Here is a 23,195-nt window from a genome sequence, read left to right on the forward strand (position 1 = left end):
TGCTAAAAAAAAAAAGATAAATACCTGTTTTTTTAATACTTATAGGATCATTTTAAAGCTTCAAGTAGAATAATGAAACTATTCAACTAACTAGCAGCAAACTAAGTTTAGGCAAATTTATTTAACTGACAGTAGCTGTAGTTAGAATTCTGAAATGGTATTAGTTTTTTTATGCTAAAGCTAAATAACCACTCCATTCTAAGTTTATTCTTGGTTTAACTTCACCTATTCCCTTTGTTATAATTATGAATTTAAAGTGAACAAAATTTCAAAATAAAAGTATTTGAGAAACATATGTATTTTTACTATAGTTATTCGTAAAAATTACAAATTTTTCACTTAAACTAAAAGCTTAAGACCGTATTTCCTATTTACTTACAATATACATATACATTCATAACATTCATTTATACATATTCATAAATAATTGTCAATAATTGTTGCTTTAAATTTTCAATCTATAGCAAGTAAAGAAAATTTAAAAATTAAAGATAAATATCAAATGTATATGCCTATCTTTGAGGTATCTATAGACAACACAGATAGACAATGCTTCCCGCCAATAGCTCAGATTAGCACGTGCTGGTTGGGTTAGTGAAATGAAGGAATGGAACTCACCACTGTTTATAGACAATTGTCACCATACGCTTTTGCCGGTTTTTACATGCCTGTTGCCACAAACTAAAATAAAGAGAATTTCTAAGTTTTCTTTGGCGATTATTTGGGCTTCGAGCCATTTGTAGTTCAGTCTTGAGAGGGCGCTTGACTTTGCAAAACGTGTCCAGCTTTGTGCCTGTTGCAATTACAAAATTCCTATACAGTCTATATAAACCCTGATCCCAGGACACTGCGTCCAGATCCCGGGCGGTGCAAATGATTTTTTGTGATTGCACAGTGCAAAAAAATGTACAGTAAAATTTATCAGCTCGCGGGGAAAATATAGGCATCTAAAACAAATTACAAAATAAATCAATAAAAATGACTGGGCAGGTGAAAAATGCAATTTGGTGAATAATTCCGCATATGCAAGCAAATATGTGCAGTCTGTAATCGATGCAGTTATTTCATTTACAATATGTGCAAATAAATCTATAAACTAAAAGTGTGGCTAAATAAATCGGCATGAAATTGTTGGAATTTGCATTTTAATGAGTTTCAAATAAAAAAATACCCGATGGAATTCCAGACAATGTTAACAGCCAGCCTAATTACACAAACAACCAGTAAGAGAGACGCAAATATAAAGTAAGAGCGAGAAAGAGAGAGAGAGAGAGAGAGAGAGGGAGACAGAGAGGCGCTAGTAAATCAACCTATTTAAACAGCAAACGAGGTAAGTTTATTTGGAATAGAATTTATTAATTAGTGGCCTTTTGCGCATTGGCAAGAACTGGAGCGTTAAGCGTTAATATCACAACTCATTCACATCAAAATCATTGACTCCAATTTACATTCACATTCACACTGACATTCACTCGTTTATATGTGCCGAGTTTAACGACCACTGAGTGTTTTGAATAGCAATCAAATTTGAAACAGAAGCAAACTTCAATTGAATCGTATAAATTAAATAAGTGACAGGAAAAAAGTGCAAAATTTTTTTTTTTACTATACTTCTCTAGGTGTCAACACACGCTTTATCAAATAACATCAAAGCTTAGCATATTTAAAGAGCGTTTTTTTATAGAATTTAAATTATATTTGCATTTTAATAAAATATTAAGGCGCGAACATATGAATATTTATACAATATAATTAATTTTTTATTGACTACAATACGATTTTAAGGTTTGAAGCATTGTATTATTTAATGCAGCATTTTGATAAAAAATTAACTAAGGGAAAATATCTTTAAATTATTGAAAATTATCCTTTTAAGGAGGATTAAGTTTGTACTACAGTCATGTAACGGGAATTATTTTTGAGAGCTTTTCATAGAACATTCGAAAATGTAACCGGTTCGTATATATCAAAGCTTTCATTCAATTTCTAAACCGAACCTAGAATCGAAATAATCAAAATTTAAACATTACTGAACCATATTATTACTATTCAATTAAAAAAATGGCTAAGCTTAAAATATTGTTTTTTTCTTAATACTAAAACTAGAACATACATATAAGAACTCAATTTTATGATGATTATTCCTGTGACATAATTAGTTAATATTAACCCAGGCATGAAAATGGGCAAACAAAGGACAGACGAAAGGAATCAAACCCTCTAGTTTCTAAGTCCAAAATATATATTGCATTATAATTGTCAACTTATCCTAACACTTACCTTTGAAAAGTTATACCAAAACCTAGAGTCTGTCATTTGAATATTTTAGAATTTTTTGAATAATTGAAAGTTGGCATAAGTTTCCTAAAAAAACTCTAAATGATGACTCAAAATCCGCAGTTTAGAAAGTGGACAGAAGACAGATCCTTGTTGCATGAACCACAGGGAAATCAAATAATGCCTTTGTGTATATACTATTTATATGAGATCACAAGGGTCCCTTTCCAAGCGTCCCATAATACATGTCAAAATCATACAAAACCCCTGATCAGTATGAATTCAAGAGTGTTTTAAAATTGTCAATGCAATGTTGTAATAATAAACCTTTGTTATATTTGTGAATATTGATATTATATTTAAAACACATAAGTACTAGCTTAATATGGCAGTTGCTTGTATTTATTTAACCAACCGCTTTGGTTGTGCACACAATATCGATGCATACTAAATATAGCACTAACTAAAACAAAGGCACTTTTGAAGTTATACTACCTTATCTAACCCCGTGCTTGAACTTTTGTACCTCATGCCATAAAGCCATATACTTATCATAAAACGGCTTAAACTAATGTGCACCGAACAAACACAATAACAACAATGAACAACTGCAGCAGCAGCAACAACAGCAACAAAAACATGTCCATAGCACCTTTCAGCGCGATGCGTATCGAGTTGCCTTCAGAATAGCTTGGCAAGCAACTCGAGCGCCTTGACTTGTGTCCATTGAGCTCACATAATCGCACAGACACAGACAGAGATAGCAACTAAGAGAGAGAGAGAGAGAGAGAGAGAGAGAGAGAGAGAGAGGTGAGAATGAGAGAGAGGGGCAGCGAATGAGGGGCTGAGTCTGAGTAAGAGACCCAGTGAGTAGAACCGAACACTGCCCATGCCCTGCCTTGGGGTATCGCATTTTAATGACCCACTTTTGTGCTCAAGACTATTTAAGTTTCTCTCGTATTGGTTTGTTCTAATTCTGAACAGTGCAAATCCCAGAGCAAAGCAATTAGTGTGGCCATTGGCCAGTACTGCGGCGAATTGTCAAGGAAATTGTGAAAGAGTTGCCGAGTGCTTGCGGGGCTTCGCCAGCGACCGGGGTTGCCGCACTCACAGCAGCGCCCAGAGAGTCGAAAGTAGAGGCAAAACAATACGTGAATCAAATAAATGTATATATATATATATATGTGCAACAAAATGTTGCAGGCAATGAAAGTCATTACCCACGAGGTGTAAAATAATTCTCAACTGTTGACGGCAGTTGAAAGGCCAAAGACAGCGAAGGAAAACTCAAAAAGACACAAAATAAATGAAAAATGAAATTAATAGAATTAACGAGTGGAAAATTCAATTCAAGGCGTCACAAATTCAGGGACAATACTTGGCATCGTGCCGTGAATACGATTGTAACAAATGTGCCGCCAATTTGGGACAGCACCTTGGAACAATGCGAATGGCGTACAATGGAAAAGTTTAAAAGTTGAATGAAATACGAACTTGGTCAAGGCAGAAATTGTACTTGAGGTTGAGGTTTAAGATAGGTTTTGTTAATCCGATATCAATAAAAAATCATCTGAGAAAAAATACAAAAACATAAAATAAATAACCAAATTTTTAAGGTCTTCAGTTTCATTTTACTTATCGTTCATTTATTTTAAACTAAATAATATTGTTTTGTTCTTATAATATAAATGAGTGAAAATTCTTCCCCGACCAATTTCCTTATATTCTATATTTTCTGAATAATATTTGTTAAATTGTCACACTTAATTATATCCTCCTTGAATTATATCCTCCTTAAGCTTATTGGGCCCTTTTATTTTAAAACTCTAGATGCTGGGTTACTTACATTATTATAAATTTTTAATACTAATTTAATTTTGCATGGTATGTTATGAAATTCAATCCTTTTCAACTCAAACTAACTTCGCACATTATCAAATATTTCTATTCATTAAAAAATAAGTAAGAGATATTTGAGATACCAACGCCATACCCCTCCCTTTTTTGGGTTCCAAATTATTTTTTATGAAATTATATTAAGGCGTAAAACACAAATATTTATATCATAAAGTATATTTTTGGTACAAGAATTTCTCTTGATGGCTTTCTCTTAATAAACATATTAAATTACATGAAGAACTTTAGCTGCAAATTAATTTCTAGGAAAAAATATGTGAAAATTTCCCACAAGCGCAATAATTATTAATTTATATTCGTGTATGTCATATAATCCATGTGAGTTACTTGCGGCTGGTTCGGGGCATATATATAAATGCATAATTGGAGCACAAAATTCCGAAAATATTTTACAACATCCTGCACCCTACACACAACTCATGAGTGTGTGTAGGTGTGTGGCTGTGTGTCGTCCATTCTTGTCGGGTTTCCAGGCATTCATTGTGCTCTTATCCCATTTATTCATTTCAGCTACACACATACACCCACAGACACACACTTGGGCAAACACACTCATAGAGAGTTGTGGTCACACACGGATAAGCGACCGGCCGAAGATGGACCTACGTATACGTAATCTAACACTGCCAACGCCAGCCGCAACAACAATTATTTTCTCGTCAACAGCAACAACAGCAACGGCCGCAGCAATGTCTAGTGGCACGGCAGCAACAATCGCCCCAACAACAATAGAATCAACAGCAACAACAACGCCATCCACATTTTTTACATACAGCATACCAGGCATGGACATTGCGCCGGGACCATTTATATTCACCTACGTTAGTGAATTTTTATCGCTTATCACGCCCGAAGAATTGCCGCTTGGTAAGTTTCTGGAAGGGTCAGGGTTTTGTCTTTCCCATATGTATATATCTATGTTTTGTGTGTGTGTGTGTGTGTGTGAGTATGTGCGAGTGTGTGTGGCTTGGTAACTAGTCTTGTCTGCCTGCCAACAGCCAAGGAATTAAATAGGACAATGCGCACTTTTATATCATTTACAATGGTTAAGAACAATAAAATTGTTCAATGAAATGTATAAAAATTATAATCTTGGACAATATTCTGCATATATTCTTAAATAAGGCTTTAAGAATATATATCTTCAAAAATTTCACTTATTTTTTAGTAATACTCAGTGAGTTATTTGATGATAGATAAGGCTTTAAACCTTAGTGCATGTATTGCATAATATTGTTGCATGTTTATATAATATATATAAAGGGTCGAGCATTAAAAATATATTTCTTAAATATATCTTGTATAGAATAATCTTGTACTTATAGTAAAAAATCTAAACCTAATCTATACAGCCCTATTAGATTTCTGTTGTGAACAAATTCTTAATCAAGTATAGGCTCAACAAAGAAGAAATTGCATAGAACCAATCTACTTCAAGCATTCGATCAATCCAAGGCCTCTTTAATTTCCCATTTAAATAATAGCATATCTGGGATGACCCATTAAATGGAGATAGAAGTACAGATAGATTTAAAAGTTTTACAATTGGAAGTCGACTGTTTGCTCGCAGACTGTGAATGATTCCCATGGTCACAGCTCGGCCATGGGTTGAGCATTGTGACTGCTGCACGCTGCTAGACATTGGATTAAATCATGACACTAAATTCAGTTGGCGTATAGTTTATGGTTCTTAGTCGTACATACATACATTACGCCATGTACTACACGGTTTTCGTCAGTGCCGCGTGCTTATCAAATATGCGAGTCATCGCGCTGGCCATCAACATAGGTTTCAGGCGTTGAAGATTTAAAGCAAAGTCAGCTTAGACTAAGCTGATTAGAGAACAATATGAATTTATGAAAATTTATTTATCAAAATTGGTCAACAAGTTGGAGGAGGAGCCACAGGCTAGCCGCAGATGTCCGATGAGCAAAAGCTAGCCAGCTTTATGAAGAAACATGGCGAACAGGAGGCGGTAGCGCGTCATTACCTGACGACCAACAACTGGGCCCTGGAGCAAGCTAGCCTTAAATACGAAGACGACAAGGCTAAGGAGCGCAGCAGCAATCCGATTGACGCACAGGGACTGCAATCCCTGCAGAGCCTGCTGAGTCGTCAAACGCACAACCGTGAGGATGAGCCCGAGGCTTACTATGCCGGCACCTCCGAGAGCTCCATGCCGCAGGCACCTGGCACCCAGACGTCCAAACGTGTGCAGATTGATGATTCGACGCCGGCGCTGACCACGGCGGGCAGCGATCGCAGTCTGCGCGCTTGGGGCCATGGCATGCGTCTGGGCAGCGCTCATCCCATAAATCCGCCGCCAGCACGCGATGATGATGAGCTGGACTCGGACTCCGAGCTGGAAGATAACGAGCACAGTCTGGTTGTGCTGCATCTCTGGTCCGAGGGCTTCTCACTGGACGACGGCTCGCTGCGGCTCTATGAGGTACCCGAGAATGAGCGCTTCCTGCGCGCCATTATGCGCGGCGACTTCCCGGATGAGATGCAGGCGATTGGCCAACGCATTGAGCTGAGCGTGCGCGATCACACAAACGAGTCCTATCGCGAACTCTCGCGCAAGCAGTTCATGGGCTTCGGACGTCCCTTGTGCAGTCCTGCGCCACGCATCGAACTTGCCGCACAGTCGCATGAGCAGCTGACGCCGCTGGAGCGGCAGCAGCGCCAGGAGGAGAATGCGCAGAACACGCTGCAGCTGAACGGACAAACTGAAACGACCACCATTCAGTTTCGTCTCTCCAATGGCAGCCGCATCGCCGCACGCTTCAATACCACCCACAATGTGGGGGATCTTTACAGATATGTGCGCATGGCAAGGCCTCAATACAGCAGCCAAAACTTTCTGCTCATGACTGCGTTTCCGCGTTACGATCTTCACGAGAGCGATCCGCGCACCTTGGCCGAGGCTAATCTGCTCAATGTGGTGGTCATCCAGCATATCAGCGAGGATTCCGACCAAGCTGACCAGTCGACTGAGTAAAAGTTATATTAGCGGACAACACGAAATTTGTTTGATGAATAGTGTACAATAAATATGTAATATCCATATTGTATAATAAATCATATACTTTTAATTCGATTGTAAGCGGGGAAAGTTCTCAGGTCTTCAGTCAACAAATTTTTTAGAATACATTTTTTATCCACAAATGTATGTTTATCAAGTAGAAAAATAATTCGTAACATTATTTACCAGATTCCATACGCGACGTACTACACAAAAATGTCAGCCTTATCGACTTCGCCGCCAACGTAAGTAATGGATATTTCCCCAAGATAAAAGTTTCCATTGAATCTCTGTAAATATTCTTAATTGTATTTGCCTAGGCTATTAAGATCGAATCCGGATTCATAGCGCTGATGAGTATCTTTGCCATACTAGCGCTGGTGCCGCTGATTGCCACCTGTGCCTGGTGCTGTGGCCGTCGCGCCATCCATGAAGAAGTGGAGAATATACGGAAGGCGCAGGTTCACATACGCGACGAGTCGCTGGAGGAGAATCTGCGATGTCGCAAAAGCGCCGGGCTGGTCACTCTCTGGATTGTCTTTATCCTGCTCACGTAGGTGGCCAATTGGAAAGTTTTACTCTGGAGTTGACTCAATTTAATGGCACTTTGCAGGCTGAGCGACTTTAGCATATTTTATGCGAACAGTCGCCTCTCGGCGGGCATTGAGATGACGCCAGAGATGGTCAAGTCCGCTGTGCACGATGTGGAGGTCTTTCTTAAGGACACGCATCTACAAATCAAACACAAACTGGATAATGGCTTTCATGTTTCCGTCGAGAGAGTCGTCAAAGACTTGGAAGGTCAGTGGGTGGGCACCTAAAATAAAAACTTTTCCTTTTGCCAACTTTATGACCAGCCACGTCGCTTACATTTTATAGTTTTCGATTCATGTATTATGCTAAAACTTTATGCATTGCATTGTGAGTTATTGCAGCGACTCTCGCACTGCCCTCACTCTATGTGAACTCAATAAACTGTTTGTCTCTTTTCTATTCCCATAGACGTGGATGTTCTCCTTGGCGAGCCAATTCAAGCGGAAATATCCGCACACACTGGCCTCGAGCTGGCATATGATTCATTGACGACACTTAGCCTGGGTGAGTCTTTTGGTTAAGTGCTCCACTGCGATTGTCTGCCTCAATGCGTGCAACTCGGACTTGACCCAGATCCAATAGTGCTTCTTGTTTACGGTACGACAAATTTATTTAGGTACAACTGGGTCTTGACTTAGAGAAGTGTGAAAGAAAAAATTAAAATGAACTTATTATTGAGTAACAGAGTAAAATAAGTTGAGCCAAGATAAAATAAATATGTTACCATAAATCCTTAAGTCCTAATTTTACAGGCCGATTGGAAAATCAATCTGATTTCAACGTAGAGAATAGACACATTCTGGGTTTTCCAGTACAGAGCTGACTGTTAGTAAAAACATTATTATAAATATACACCACGCGCCTCTACAAGCATCAGAACTTATTTTCTTTAATATTTTGACTTTTGGCAAAAGCAAACAATTGCCACCAAAATCTTGTCATATATCACAATAAATATTGAAGTGCGCCGAGACAGGCGATTGTTTGCGCCCAATTTCATTATGGGGAGGCCAATGGCAAATATATAAAACTCGAGAGGATGTCGCGTGCTACGATATGAGAGGCTCAGTCAGGCTGGCAGGCGGCATCCACATCCGGTGGCAAGTTGACACAAGCAGAGCACAAATGTCAAGAGGCAAACTGCATTAGATTCGCACACAATGTGTAATTTAGAGCAGGACTCAGCCCCCCCCCCCCTGTCCTGCTCAGGCCACACTCCTTGGCTAGCCCAAATAAATATGCTACAATCATGTTTTTGTGGATTTTGTCGCAGCGAATGCGGAGCTTATCTATCGCGTGCTCATGCTCCAGGAGACCGTCGGACGCGCCTTGAAGCTGTCACAGGAGGCTGCCGCCCGCATGGAGGAGCTGCAAATACAGTTATCCGTGCTGCAGCGCCAGTGCACGTACCGGGATCGTCCGCTCTGCGACACATTGCGTATACGCAGCTTCGAGGAGAATGGCGTAGTCGACGCACTCAAGACGGTGAGTTGGTCAGCTTGATTTTCGCCTTATCCGTTTAATTTTCGCCCTTTTCATTTCCAACTGCCTTCTAATTCGCGACGCAACTCCGGCCATAATCCATTTCGTTGCAATTTGTCAGCTGCAAGAGGACCAGAGCATCTTTCGCATGCGCTATTTGGGCGAAATTGAGTTTGGTGCCACTGTCAAAAATCTGACATCGGAAGTTGGCGTCTCACGTTCCATTTTCAGCAATTTCCCGCAACAAGTCAAACACGACACGGCATATGAACGCAACTGTAAGTCCAATCATAGCTCACACAATAATATAGTACGGGGTAGTGAAAACATTGTGAGTTCTTAATAAAACGAAAGAAACTTATAGAAAAACCGCCAAAATCTAATCCAAATATCAAGCAAGAACTCATTAAATTTTAAAAAGTTTTCACCAACTGTTATGCAGCATATTTTCCGTTTTTATAGCAATTTTTATGAAAAGAATTTTAAAATAAATATTTTTTTAACTAAAAAATGAAAAATAAAATAGAATATCTGATGGCCAAGAAAAAATGTAACCAGTTTACTTGTGATGCAATTTTTAATCAAAGCTAAAATAATATAAAAATTGTTTTCCTTTTTGCTAAAATTCCGACGAAAAAATGTGCAAATTTATTCTTGATCATCAAATATTTGTCCAGACACAAATAATTACGCATATTCTGAACATGCGAAATTCGGAGAAGACATTTTCTCACATCTCTTTACATGTTCTTAAATATTATATAATTTAAAATCCAAACACACTCTCTAGTTCATTTAATTTACACTTTGTCAACAATTATTTAATATGTTTATATCTAAAACTTTCAAAAACCGTTTCAAGCATAAACAAAACTCGATTATGGCCTCAATTTAAATGTACAATTCAATCAATAGCACGTGTCAGGGCCCTGTGGCTGCCAGTGTCAACCAGTGTGGGGCATGAAATTTGCGGTAACAAACGGAGAGCAAAATGGGACGGCTGTTTAGTTTGGTTCAAGTTTAACACAATATTTATTACTGTCACCTGGGCCACACAATACACTAATTGAATTTGCAAACTTGTCCACAGATACGCTGGAGCAGCTGGCCAGCATCAGGCACCGGACAACGGCCAATGCCCAGATGTTAACGTCGACAATTAATGCCCTGCTGCAGCGGCTGCAGCGCATGTGGCCAGCCCTGGAGCCGGGCTACAATGAGCTGAAGGAGTGGGCGAACACATACTGGAGCATTGGCTGGATAGCGGCCATGGTGATCGTTTGGGTGATGCTCTTTATGTTGATGTCCTACTGCTGTTTCCTCTGCGAATCGAATGTGAAGTCGGGCGTGGTATTTTTCGTCGCCGTATTGATAATATGCGTGGGCAGCATCTGCCTCACCTTCTATGGCGTCTTCTCGCTGGCCATTGGCGGCAACACGGAGGTCTTTCTCTGTCGCTCTCTCAACGACAACAACTACGAGATGCTGGGTAAGCTATTCGATAAGCCCGGCTATGTTTATGCCGACGAGCCCCAAACGGGCATCATCGGCGAGCTGTTGCGCCCCGCTGGTGTCAATCGGTCTGTGGTCAATGTCAATCTGGGCACTGCGCTCCGGTGAGTTGAACTTTGCACCTTGAACTTTATTACCTCTGCCCACTAATATGCGTGTACTTAGGCTCCCCAGACAACCCAATATGTACATATAACCAACTCAAGTCCAACAAGTAACGAATTTTGTTATCCAATTACTTTGATACTGTACGTGCCTGTAATTTTGATAACCCCCAAACTCATGCGCAACACATATTTCCTACTCACAGACGAGTTTCAGGGGAGCTGTCAATATTTTACCCTCTCAAGACCTCAGTTCGTTTTGAAGATGAGCTATTTAGGTAAATACTTATACATTGCGTATTGTTGGGCTTAAGAATGTATACATATATCGTAAACTGACCAAAGATAAAAGATTATACTTAAAGTACCTTAAACTGTTGCATCGCCAAATAAAAAACAATTTTGCAGATTTTTATTTAGTATAATAATGAAAACCAACTATGATAATATTGATTGAGAACTAAGATATTCAGCAAAAATAAATAATTAAGAAAACTCTCACAAGCACAAAAGGAAAACCTATCCAAAAACTAAGTAAAAACTATATTTGAACAATTACAATGAGAATTGAAAATGCTTTTTAAATTGCACGAAGTCAACCGCAATGCTTAGGCTAGGTATGGTTAAACGGACAGCTTGACCCTGAGGTTGTTCCATTGTGGAATTTTTATATTTATTTCAATGCTTATTCCTATCAAATAAAATCTTTAAATACAAATAATATTTTCAGATTTGCCCAAAATATGCACACTTCATTTATTTATCTTACATTTTCGAAAGTCCACTTTTGTCTGGGCTCTTCATAAAAAAGAAAGTTGATAGTTAGGCCAATAGTATCACAGTTGAAAGGTCAACGTTCGCTATTAAACTTGCCAAAGCATGAATTGAACCCTGTTAACCCGCCCGAAACGTGTCTATTGATTGTTGCCAACCCGCTTGAAAGCCACACCAGATTACCCAGATCTTAGACAAAGTCCCTTCCAAAGCACTATCACAAGTTTGCACTTGGCGAACTATGCCTCAAGTAGAGATGACCAGCAATCAAACATTTTGGTCACCGTTCAGCACTTATTATTCAAGCCGCAGAGCACAGTCCATGGACAACATAGAATTTAGATACCCGTACAGCCAACCAAGCCGCAAAGTTTTCAAAGCCCAATGAAATTTGCTAGCCACCGCACGGCACTTAATTTAACGCAGAATTCGAGTGCAGCAAAGCGCACACTCACACAACACACACACACACACACACACCACGCCCAACCCAAGCAGCAGCACCCAGCAGCTTATGTAGCCGCAAATTTTAAGCCCAATTCCAATTATCTGCTCAGCTACAAATGCGCATGCATGCGATCCGATGCAACATAAGCATGACCGCATGCTCCAACCCACAGCCCTCACATACCGCTCCAACTCAGGCCAGCTACATATATATGCAGTATGTGTGAGTGTGTGTGTGTGTGGTTATGGCCAACTCCACGCATATTGAAGCTGACAAGTTCGCATGAATTCAACTAAACTTTATTCGACATTTCTTTGCTACGAACCACTCATAACTCTGCCCGACACAAAAACACGCACACACACACACACACACACATACTATTGACCAATGTCACACCATGGCGTATACGCAATCAGGGGCTGCGAACAAAATCAAGCATCGTACAATGTCTTTCAATTGGATGCGTTCGTAAATACCACAAAAATAGCCGATTTAAAACAATTCCCAAAAGTCTCAACGGCCATCGATTCCATTTCCGTATCGGAACGCACACTGCTGTCGCTCACCCAGTCCATACAGAACATATTGGAGAATATGCTGCAAACATCTGCATTCAATTTGACCACATACCGCAACAGTGTCGGTGCGCCCACGCCCGAGAAGGACTTGGCCACATTCATCGATCAAATGCAACGCGTTGCATTACAGGTGAGCGAGCATCACGTCCATAAATCTATTAATGTACCTATCGATTTTATTTTACTGCACTTCAGGTATTATTGATACATATTTCGAAACTAAAAATATATTTAGAAGATTTTCTTTTTAGCTTTCTTTTTAATCTGAGCACTATTCTTGCTGACTGCAAGACTCTAAAAGCTTATTATATTTTGTATGCTCTATCTATTTGAACTAACTTATTTGAAGTGCTCATATGCTTGATTTATCTTGCCTATATGAGTCATCTAATCCAATCCTTTGCCATCCACGCATGCCTTTCAGATTCAGGACGTAGCCACATCGTCTCGCATGACCACGCTGGGCAGTCGGTCGAAACGTTTGCAGGCAGCCATACTGCAACCGCTGGAGAACCTACAGAATGAGATACTTTACCATCTGACAGCATTGGAGCTGCAGAAGGATCCATGGGCAAAGCAGGTCAATCAGACGCTCAATCATTTGAAAAGCATACAGGGCTATTTGGAGAACAAGGCCGGCGAGATCTGTCACAATCTGACGCGCGTCTACACGGAGCGGTAAGTGGAGTGGGCCACAGCAAGCCCGAGCGCATACAACATGCTGCATGCAACACACATAGAGGCATGCAAGAAATTATCGGGTTAATTGCATTGAAATCTGAGTGATTTTCTATGGGGCACTCGTTTCGTCTCGCCTGTGGCTGACCAAGTCCTTCTGGTCTGTCCATGTGTGATTGCGTGTTTGTTTTATTGTTGTGTTGCTCTTTTCACTGGAGGCAAACCAACGAACAGGCAAACAACCTCAACTCTAGGGCCCTGCACATAGCTTTTACTGTTTTATCAGATAATTGAAAGTCGTAATCGTTTGATTAAGTTTGCCGAGTGTCATGATTGCATTTCTGCTTTTTGTTGGTTGTCTTGTCTGAAGTGTGTGAAGGACAACTTGAAATGAAAATGCAAAACAATTCCAAGCTGCAATTGTTGAAAGATTGTCTTAACCCTCTGTTATGGTAAACACTTCTGAGTGAGCGTGAAAGTCACTTTCCAAATATAAACAGGCACAAACAAGTCACAATAAAACAATACTAAAGTACTCGGCTGGAAGGTTTTCTGATTCCACAGATATGAAGTACTTTAATGAAATTAAAATTCTTGCAATCGAAGCGAAGATCGATTGCGAAGAAATCGAGTTTAAGTGGAATATGAATACTATATTTATATACCCTTCTAGAGGGCAACAAGTTTTGAACCAGCCCTGCTCGAGCCCGGAATCCCAATCTAATTTAAAAAAAAAAAACCCGAAACTTAAAGCAAACCAAAAAAAAATAACCCAACTAAAACGCGAACCAAATAAATAATTTCAACAATATTTTGGTTCAACATAAAAACTTTTTTTATAGAAAAAATGTTCGATATGCATTATTTTTAGCTATTATAAATTAAAAGTTTAATTGTTTAACAATTTTTATTAATATGACAAGCCAAATCTGGGTTCAAGAATTTGAAAAACCAGTTTCACGAACTGAACCAACAGATTAGGAACTGTTTTGAGCCATAAACCAAATGCACACAACATAAAGCCTTGCGCCTGTCTGTCGATCGCAGGCAATACATACACATGGCGGAGTCAGCCGGATCGGACCACTATATCATGTAGCTGCCAAAGAAATCATCGGGAATAAAATAGGTTCTTGAATGAAAAACGTGTTGGTTATCAACATTGGATTACAAATTCGTCGTAGGCAGAACCGGTAGAATAATAAGTTTTGCATACAAATCAATCGTATAAAACAAGCCAGGGTATAAAAATAAGAAAATAAAAAGATTAAAGATTGGACATAAAGCGATGATAAGTGATAAAAAATAAAAATAAATACTTAATTCGAAAAGCAGCTCTCAATATGTACCCCTTTGACAGACTCAAGACCTACTTGACCAGCAGTCGAGCCACTATGGAGTCACAGCTGGGAGATACGACAACCAAGTGCCGCCCATTCTACGATACGTTTGATGCCAGTCGCATATTTCTGTGCCGCAATCTGGTGGACTTCATCAATGGGCTGTGGTTCTTCATATTCCTAACCCTGCTGCTCTGGGCGATCGGTACGCCAGTGGGTCTCAATCTGATCACCATAGAGACGCGCCTGAATGCGATGCAGAGGGCCCAGGCACGCAGCAAGGGCAAGCATCGACAGCGCAGCGACAGAAGCGACCGGAGCGACAGAAGCGACGAGCGGCCACGTCGCGGCGACAGTCGCGGACGCCAGAAGCAGCGCACGAGCAGCTCTGCGAAGCGTGATCAGCAGAGGGAACGCAGCACTAGCAGCACGGCAAGAGCCAGACCGCCACTGTGAGTAGACAGAGGAATATGCGTAAGTTCGGGGAATAACACAAGTCTGCTTCACAGACGACGCACTGCCACAGAGGAAACACTGGACATAGGCGATGAGGATTCAACGCCATCGAGACAACCGCAGCAGCAGCCGCAGCATCAGCAGCAGCATCAGCAGCAGCAGCAGCATCAGCGTCGCCAGGAGTCGGAGCAACGGGAACTGGAGCGGGAGCGCGCGCGTGATCGTGACCGGGAGCGTGATCAGCGTAGTCGAGAGCGTGAGCTAAGCCGTGGACGCGAAATGGCGACCATCAATACGCCAGTGCGCAGTCGCCAGCAGCTGTGAGTAGAGACACCCTAAAAAATTGGCCAAGCAGTACATCTTCACCAGCTTCCACTCATCACATTTCATGTTGAAACCCAAACAGGCGTCGAGGTGGCACTATGAACGAGGATGATAATTGGGGTTCATCCAGTGCGCCCAGTAGAGCCAACTCCAATGAGCGCGAAAGCAGTCAGTCTAGAAAGATCATCAACGTTTGGCAGTCCAGAAATAAGATCAAGACGCCGCTGTAAGTCGAGCTAAGGTCCCCCCTCCCCGTGCCCACTCTTAAGTACCCTGACTCTGACACTCTGTTGTTGTTGTTGTTGCTGCCAGTCACCGGCAAAGCACTGAGGAGCTTGACTTTGGGGATGAGCCGCAGGACAGCGGCTGGCGCGCCAAGAACAGCGTCAGCCCCGAGCAGCGGCAGCAGCCAGACATGCGCCGGCAGCAGCCAGATAGCCGCACCCAGCTGCGTACTAAGCCAAAGTTGTAAGTGTTGCTTCAGTGAAAGCCACGCCCCTAGCCCGCTTTTAATTGACCCCCTGGTGACTCATTTCTCTCCATTCAAGACGTGGTACCCATGTGGATAGATCTGGCAGCGAAGCGGTACGTCGTCCGGTCACGCCCGTTCTGAGCGTCAATCCGGATATACCGGCTGCCGTGCCCATGCCTCGAACGCCGATGCGTTTGAGGAACAAAGTCTCGCTGACTGCCCGAGCCGTGCAGGACATTATTAACAAGCGGAGTCAGCTTCTGTGAGTTGTCCCACCTGTCTCTGTGTCGGCTCACAATACTGTGTTCCTCTGCCTGAAACCATTAAATTTCTAAATTAGTTTTTAATTTCAATAATATTGTTGGTTTGAACATAAAATTGCGTGTTAAATTTTCCTATTTCCAATAGAAATTTAACAGCGACAAAATTATCTTAAAATTGTTGATAGCAAACTTTAACTATTGCTACCCCCTAGACCTTAGAAGTGCCTATAATTTCGTATTTTCACCTAACCCATTTCAAGCGATATCATCTGAAACCAACTTTCCTTAAAAGCTTCAACTGCTTAAAATTTTTTTAAATTTGAAGTTCATAAATATTAACAGTTTTGTAAAGAAACTTCTGTTATTAGGTAATGTTGATTAACAGTCATGTTAAAATAACATGCAACTGTAAGTAAGAGAAACTTTTATAAATATACAAAATTTGAAACAAAATATAAAATTTGAAATAATTTTTTGTTACCAGAAACTATAAAAAATATTTTTTTTTGTTAAAATTATTTTGAAATCCATATATAACATAATATAAAAACTTAACACTTACTCGCAATTAACAATCAATATTGGAATACTCGTTGATCACGATATTTACGGTGAACAATTTTAATTTTATCATTTCTGCCGCATTTATTATGAACAATATTTTCTGTACAGCGCTCGTTAACATAATGTTAGTAACAGAGGGCAATTTGTAAAAATTTCTCAAACAACATAACAAATATTGTTTGAATAAAAAACTGTAATAATTGTTAATTTGAACGCATTGGACGCTTTACACCTTACCGAATTGTAGCTGCTCTTATTAATTAAACAGTTAATTTTTCAAAAAATAAAAATAAAATAATCTATCTCTTTTTCTTCCCACAGCCAACGCACTGGTACCGATGACTATGACATGGACGAGAGCGATATGTACGGTACTGGTGCACATATGGACGCTGACGTTGTTGCGGCGTAAGACTAGATACTGCCTTGATGGTGACACATTGGTAATTCTTTATGATTCTCATTTGCAGAGCTCGTCGCACTCCGCCACGTGGCGCGCCGCCGCCTCCGCCACCTCCAGCGGCCGGCTTGAACAGGTTCTACCAACGTTATTAAACAATTATCGAATGAGTTTGCTTTTTGGTTTCTTTTGATTTTTGATTTGTAATCGAATACTGTGCACTTGACAGAGATTAACAAACAAAACACACAACCAATTCTTATGTGTTCACAGCGACAAAGTCTATATATTCTGAACTTACTTTTTTTCTCGTACTGCCAACCGATAACTACCCCCAAAATGGCACGATCGTGTATACCCTGCAAAATGCTATAGAAATAGCAGTGGGGCACGCAGCGTGCGTTGGAATGAAGAGGAGGACTTTGTCTTCGAAGATGCTGACTCACCGAATCCGAATCCCATGTACTTGAGCCGTAATATCCACTAAGATTGCCCACATGCCATACTGTGTCCTACGCTTAGTAAACCTTCTTTTGTATTTGGCTTACGATATTTCTTCTTAAGTTAAATGTAGTCTAGTTACAAGATTGTAGCATCAACGATTTAATATTTAATAAGCATTTACGGTTGCAAGCAATCACAAATAAAGAATAGAGCAACATATACAATCCATATACATATATAGGTATTTATATGGGTGGAGAAAATCATGTTAAAAGTACTTTAACAAATAAAACGAGAAAGAACGGCTATCTTCGGCACGCCGAAGATTTAATACCCTGGCAGACCCAACCAGGACCCAACCCAAAAAATATTTAATGACGAGTATGGTTATTTTCGTATTTTTTCCTATGGAAGCCATATGACAAAATGGTCCGATCCAGCTGGTTTCGACATATGTACTGCGTGCAACAGAATGAGGGACTTCTGCAAAGTTTAATGACGATAGCTTCAAAACTGAGAGTCTAGTTCGCATAGAAACAGACAGTCGAACAGACGGTCAGACGGACAAACGGACATGGCTAGGCTATATCGACTCGGCTGTTGATACTGATCAAGAATATATACACTATATGGGGTCGGAGATGTCTCCTTCTATGCATTACACATTTCACATTTAGTTATTGAACAACATCCAATTTATGTAGATCGCTTTCTGGAATAAGACTAAGTCCTAAGACTGGCAAATGTGTCAAATATTTATGCTGAAACTGGAATCGTTATATCGGAGATTTAATGTCTATAGGCGGAAATTTCTGCCGATATTGGAGTCTAAATCTAAAAAAATCTACCACTAACAAAACTAATGATGAGATTATATAAATAACCCCTTCTCTTAGCGTACATAAAGGAACAGATCTCTAAAGAATACAAGCAATTATTATTTCAGCTTTGAAATCCTTTTAAATATAAATTATAAATTTTCTCGGCACTTTTCACAGTTTATTCAGTGTTCAATTAATCAAATGGGCGCAGTTATAGGAATATGCTTTTGTCAAACAGTCTACTTCTTCTTCAGGAAGGAGCTGATGACACCAGGAGCAGCATAGGTGGCAACTGGGGAAGCATAGGCGGGTGCAGCATAGGCGGGTGCAGCATAGGTGGCCACGGGCGCTGCGTACGCCGGCGCGCTGTACACGGAGGCTGCGTATGCGGGCGCGGCAGCGTGGTAAGTGGAGTAGGCGGCGGGCAGGCCGGCGGCCGAGTAGGTGGTCACTGGAGCTGCGTAGGTAGCTGCATAGCTGGGTGCGGCGGCATAAGTGGCTGCATAGGCAGGTGCCGCGGCATAAGTGGCCACCGGTGAGGCCAGGAAGCCAGCCTGGGCGACGGCGAAGCAGAGAGCCAAGCAGATGAGGAACTGCAAAGTCAAGAAATTAAAGGATTAGAGATCGAAGTGTCGCACTGATCCTGATCCTACTTACTTTCATGTTGTTGAGTTGGGATGAATGGTCAGCGACTGATGCTGTTGGCCAATTAGCTGGACTCTTTTATAGCCAAACGAGGCTTGCGACGCCCTCAAACAAGTTTACGGCTTAAGGCCCAGACCCAAATAAAAAGCTGAATTAGAACACAATGCGGACGCAGTAAGAAATTGTTTTGTACTCTATTTAACTTTTTGATGTTGTGTTTTTTGCTTGGTTACGTTCAATGAACGCGGATGCCGCGCCTCGTAGAGAACCTCAGTGCCAAATGTTTGTCGCTCGACTTTGCGGCGTGTCAAATGGATTATATTTTCCATTTCATGTTGCCAGCTTTTGGCGACAACTGAAATTTACAATTAAATATTATCAGCGATTATTTGACAAGCCTACAAGCAATTGCCAAACTCAAATAAAGTTGATAAACAGCTTGCAAAAGTGATCTGGTTACCAAAATACTTGAGATTCGATTCTCAAGCAAACTTTTACAATATGTTAAAAACTTGTTTCATTATAAAAAGATTGATTGGTTTTTCGATTGAACTACTAAAGATATGCATAGATTTCATAATTTTTTTATGTTCATGTATTTATTAAATAATTAAAATATATTTTTCATTTCAGCAACTGTTGATAAGTTGATCCAGATTGTATACCACATTTCTTCCATAGAAACCATTAGTCAAAATAGTTGCCGAATAAAATAAACAAAATAAATAATAAATATGTTTTGCATTGACATTTCTGTCGAAGGTTTTTTAATCCTAGGTTATTTACAATAACATTTTATTAATTTTGTTAGGTTGTTTTTCAAAACAAAAGCCATAAACAATATAAATCTTTTAATAAATATTAAATTATTAAGCTCAATTAAATTTTATTTAATAGTTAAGTTATCCATAAAAAATCTGAATTTTAATAATTTCCAAATTAATGATGCAGCTTTGAAGAGCCAAACGCTAATTTTCTTAAATGTCTTTCAATATTTGGATAGCCAGATTTATTAGAAAGCCGCAACAAGATCAAATGTGGAATGCAGCAAACTTTATTTTTGATGATCAATAAGACAAAAAATTTGATAATTATAATGAATGACACATATATATATAATCAAACTTATGATATGCGAACCATAATACGGTAATAGGTATGGCAAATTTGTCTATATTTTTTTTTTTTATATAAGCAGGAATGTGTTTAATTTATATATAATGTTTTCTAATACATAGTTAGAATGATAAAACAGAATATTTATGATGACTAGAGCTGCAAATATTTCATGCCAACAACAGATTAATTTTAGTGTTTAGCTTAATCTTTGGTATAAGACACACTTTGGACAGCAGCAACAGATCCACGCCCGCCGCTTTCTACTATTACGACGAGGATTCGGGCAGCGGTGTTGCCGGCGCTGTGTCCAGCTCCAGCGTGTGTGTAGCTGCACGCGGCTGCTTGCGCCGCACATCGATCTCGTAGAGCGTCAGCCCGAACTGATGCACAAAGGAGCTGAACTGACGGCTCAGGTAGGCAAAGCTCAACGTGGGCGGCTGTTCCACGGCGCAAGTCCCGCGCAGATCGTCGTGCGTCCAATGGGGCGCATCTACATCGCAGGGATGGCGACCCTGCAGGCGTGGAAAGGCCTCTGTGGATAGATGCGGATAGAAGACAGAAACCAGCTCAAAGTGCAAATAGCTGCTGGCATTGGAGCGCTGCAGTGCCTCGTGCAGCTCGCCGCTCAGTGCAGCGGGTATGGCCAGGTACATCTTGTAGCGCAGCCGAGTTGCGCCATTGCGCTTCAGCTCACAGTTGCCCGTGATGAGCTTCACCTTGTGCATGACCGTGTCCAGCGCCAGCCCACCGTATTCGTACAAAAAGAAGTCGCGCTGGCGTCGATAGCGCTGATGCGTCTGCAGATTAAAATGCAGCACCCGCGAGCTGGGCACATTGACCAGATGGAGCGGCAAGCTGTAGGTGTGCGAGGTGAGCAGATGCACATGGGTGGCCGTCGGCTTGGTGGCGACCACATGCGACATGTGCTGTGCCAGCGGAAAGATGCCAGCCTGATGAATGAAGCCAAAGAAGAGCGTGAGCAGCACATTGCACACGTACCAAATGCGCAGCAGATGCGGTGCAGAGGCTCTGCTGCAGAGCAGGCGATCGTAAAGCCAACGCAGCAGCGGATGCTGCGTCTGGAATGGATATGTAGCGCTGAATCCAGTGATGAGCTTGGGCGCATGCAGCAACAGCAATGGAAATGTGAGTGGCAGCAGAAAGCGCGGCTCCTGGTGATTGATCAGCGAGAGAAAGAAGAGCGGCACAAAGATGGCGCCTGACATCAAGGACACAATGCTCTGAAAGCGCGGCAGCAGCTGATATTCGGCGCAGAAGAAGCGCAACAGCAGCTGGGCAAACGCCACCAGGGCGGCGAGGCCAAGCACATTGAAGAGCAGCGGCATGTTGACCAGCAGATGCACATAGCAGGGATGAACGCCATGCGTGGCCGTTTGGGCCGAGTCCAGGTTGTATTTGATAAAATTCCAGGGCGTAAACACAAAGTTATCAATGCCCAGCTGCAGCATGTGGAGCTCGCCCACGGTCAAATGCTGATAGTACAGCGAGTCGCAGAAGATGAACAGCAGCAGCGCTGGCAGCGCACAGAGGCAGAAAAGTCCGATGCGCAGATTGAAGTCACGAAAGCTGACGCTGCGTGTGCCCATGCCGCGCAGCAGCCAGAAAAAGACCATGGGCGCACCGAAAAGCAGGAATGTGGGCCGATTGAAGACGCCGGCCACACAAATGCTGGACATGGCGAACAGATGCTGCAAATTATGCGCAGGCAGCGCATTCTTCAGTTTCCAGATCTTGACGCGTTCACTTATCGAAGCCGCCTTATCGTATTTCTCCTCCAGAAATTCCTTTTTGTACACCACCGTATTCGTTCGCAGCATGCACTCGGCCACCAGGCAGAGCAGCCAGGAGCACATGGCCAGCTCGAGTGTGTTGGAAAATGTGCGCGTGCCGAACACCAGCAGCACCCAGCTGCTGCCTAGCGCCAACAGGCGGATCTCATGGCGCAGCCCGTAAAGCCGGCAAATGCGGTAAAGGCACCAGTCGTTGCTGTACGAGATCAGCGTGTAGATGAGCCGCGGAAATACCAGATAAGCATAGCTATTGATTAGCTCCACCTGCCACCAGCCACGCACGTATAGCGCCGCAAACTCATAGAAGCTCCAGGGTACGCGAAGTAGCGCCCACGGCAGAGTTATGCTCCGCACCGGCATTGTATTATTGAACTCCCAAGTTCGCGTGTGCTCCAAACGAAAGTGATCACCTAATATGGTATAAAATAATTAAATGAAATACTGTGCACCTGCCGGCATTTCCACTTACCCGTCATTACCTCGACACTTTGGAAAAACTCATCTGGATGCACGTAGCCCAATTGGGGCACAAAAACAAGAATTAGGCGGAGCAAAGCAAAGAAGAAATAGGTGCTCAGATGAACAGCCGTGGGGCTGCGTTTTTCCCACAGCTGCGCGAAGTGTCGGGTAACACGCATAATTTCGATAAATAAAATTTAATTTAAAAGTCAACTAGCTTTAATTTTAGATTTGTTTACAAAATACAAGTACATAACTAAAACTGTCTGGCAACGCCGAGTGAGAAAGGCAGAGATGGTAATGATTCGATATATCGTATGTTATACTCAAAAAGGCAATGTGTGTTACAGTTTGAGCACCACTGCATGACAACACGGCGCCAAAGTAGCCAGGGTGTTTAAATTATATGATAAGAAATGATTTTACAAATCAACATAAATATGTTTAACATTTATTTGTGCATATATCACTTACCGGCAGTTAAGCAGCTTAAACCTCAAGTGTGCTCGAACTCATTCAGTTACGCGGTAATTAGCAAGCAGCATGTAAATTTCATTTGCATCTAATTACAACAACTAGGCAGACGCGACTGTTGCTGCAGTTTCTGCTGCTACTGTGTCTCTTGGTGAGCCACCTTCACGCCGATGACGTATGCAAGCAGCTTGTGGTCGTAGGCGCTGGCTA

General features: G+C 41.4%; 4 protein-coding genes across 7 annotated transcripts; 2 read left to right on the forward strand and 2 right to left on the reverse strand.

Annotated features, from left to right (window-relative positions):
* The first annotated feature begins 510 nt into the window (after nucleotides 1-510).
* Nucleotides 511-17,874, forward strand: prom (prominin). 4 transcript variants are annotated; one of them, XM_064681998.1, is made up of 16 exons: nucleotides 511-1,330; nucleotides 4,705-5,061; nucleotides 7,410-7,465; nucleotides 7,541-7,773; nucleotides 7,834-8,021; nucleotides 8,223-8,318; nucleotides 9,088-9,299; nucleotides 9,418-9,574; nucleotides 10,387-10,912; nucleotides 12,554-12,845; nucleotides 13,140-13,393; nucleotides 14,754-15,185; nucleotides 15,243-15,509; nucleotides 17,134-17,220; nucleotides 17,283-17,348; nucleotides 17,486-17,874. In XM_064681998.1, exons 2-16 carry the CDS (start codon nucleotides 4,791-4,793, stop codon nucleotides 17,505-17,507), a joined length of 3,159 nt encoding a protein of 1,052 aa, XP_064538068.1. In that variant the 5' UTR covers nucleotides 511-1,330; nucleotides 4,705-4,790; the 3' UTR covers nucleotides 17,508-17,874. The 4 variants fall into 4 exon arrangements, with proteins under 4 accessions (XP_064538068.1, XP_064538067.1, XP_064538069.1 ...); XM_064681997.1 differs by having other exon boundaries at nucleotides 17,588-17,874; XM_064681999.1 differs by lacking the exons at nucleotides 17,134-17,220; nucleotides 17,283-17,348; nucleotides 17,486-17,874 and adding an exon at nucleotides 15,596-15,994.
* LOC135428218 (NSFL1 cofactor p47) lies at nucleotides 6,003-7,290 on the forward strand. The gene has a single exon (XM_064682065.1). The coding sequence runs from the start codon at nucleotides 6,114-6,116 to the stop codon at nucleotides 7,194-7,196; it is 1,083 nt and encodes a 360-aa protein (XP_064538135.1). The 5' UTR covers nucleotides 6,003-6,113; the 3' UTR covers nucleotides 7,197-7,290.
* Nucleotides 17,875-18,670: 796 nt separating the features above from the next.
* Nucleotides 18,671-19,220, reverse strand: LOC135428120 (cuticle protein 16.5). The gene is made up of 2 exons (XM_064681935.1): nucleotides 19,135-19,220; nucleotides 18,671-19,070 (listed from the first exon to the last, which is right to left on the reverse strand). Exons 1-2 carry the CDS (start codon nucleotides 19,138-19,140, stop codon nucleotides 18,717-18,719), a joined length of 360 nt encoding a protein of 119 aa, XP_064538005.1. The 5' UTR covers nucleotides 19,141-19,220; the 3' UTR covers nucleotides 18,671-18,716.
* A 938-nt stretch (nucleotides 19,221-20,158) lies between these two features.
* PIG-Z (phosphatidylinositol glycan anchor biosynthesis class Z) lies at nucleotides 20,159-22,774 on the reverse strand. Its single transcript, XM_064681934.1, has 2 exons — nucleotides 22,522-22,774; nucleotides 20,159-22,462 (listed from the first exon to the last, which is right to left on the reverse strand). The coding sequence occupies exons 1-2, from the start codon at nucleotides 22,688-22,690 to the stop codon at nucleotides 20,508-20,510; spliced, it is 2,124 nt and encodes a 707-aa protein (XP_064538004.1). The 5' UTR covers nucleotides 22,691-22,774; the 3' UTR covers nucleotides 20,159-20,507.
* Between the last annotated feature and the right edge of the window lie 421 nt (nucleotides 22,775-23,195).

Source organism: Drosophila montana, unplaced genomic scaffold (assembly GCF_035044405.1).
Source record: "Drosophila montana isolate Dmon_TW-CO22-7 unplaced genomic scaffold, ASM3504440v1 contig_2438_1, whole genome shotgun sequence".
Taxonomy (NCBI): domain Eukaryota; kingdom Metazoa; phylum Arthropoda; class Insecta; order Diptera; family Drosophilidae; genus Drosophila; species Drosophila montana.

Coding starts and splice junctions, on each gene's coding strand:
- PIG-Z (XM_064681934.1), bottom strand. CDS start 22,690: ATGCGTGTTACCCGACACTTCGCGCAGCTGTGGGAAAAACGCAGCCCC. Junction 22,463..22,521: donor AAGTGTCGAGGTAATGACGG/GTAAGTGGAAAT, acceptor ATACCATATTAG/GTGATCACTTTCGTTTGGAG.
- LOC135428218 (XM_064682065.1), top strand. CDS start 6,114: ATGTCCGATGAGCAAAAGCTAGCCAGCTTTATGAAGAAACATGGCGAA.
- prom (XM_064681997.1), top strand. CDS start 4,791: ATGGACCTACGTATACGTAATCTAACACTGCCAACGCCAGCCGCAACA. Junction 9,300..9,417: donor TAGTCGACGCACTCAAGACG/GTGAGTTGGTCA, acceptor GCAATTTGTCAG/CTGCAAGAGGACCAGAGCAT. Junction 15,510..17,133: donor GTGCGCAGTCGCCAGCAGCT/GTGAGTAGAGAC, acceptor TTCTTCCCACAG/CCAACGCACTGGTACCGATG.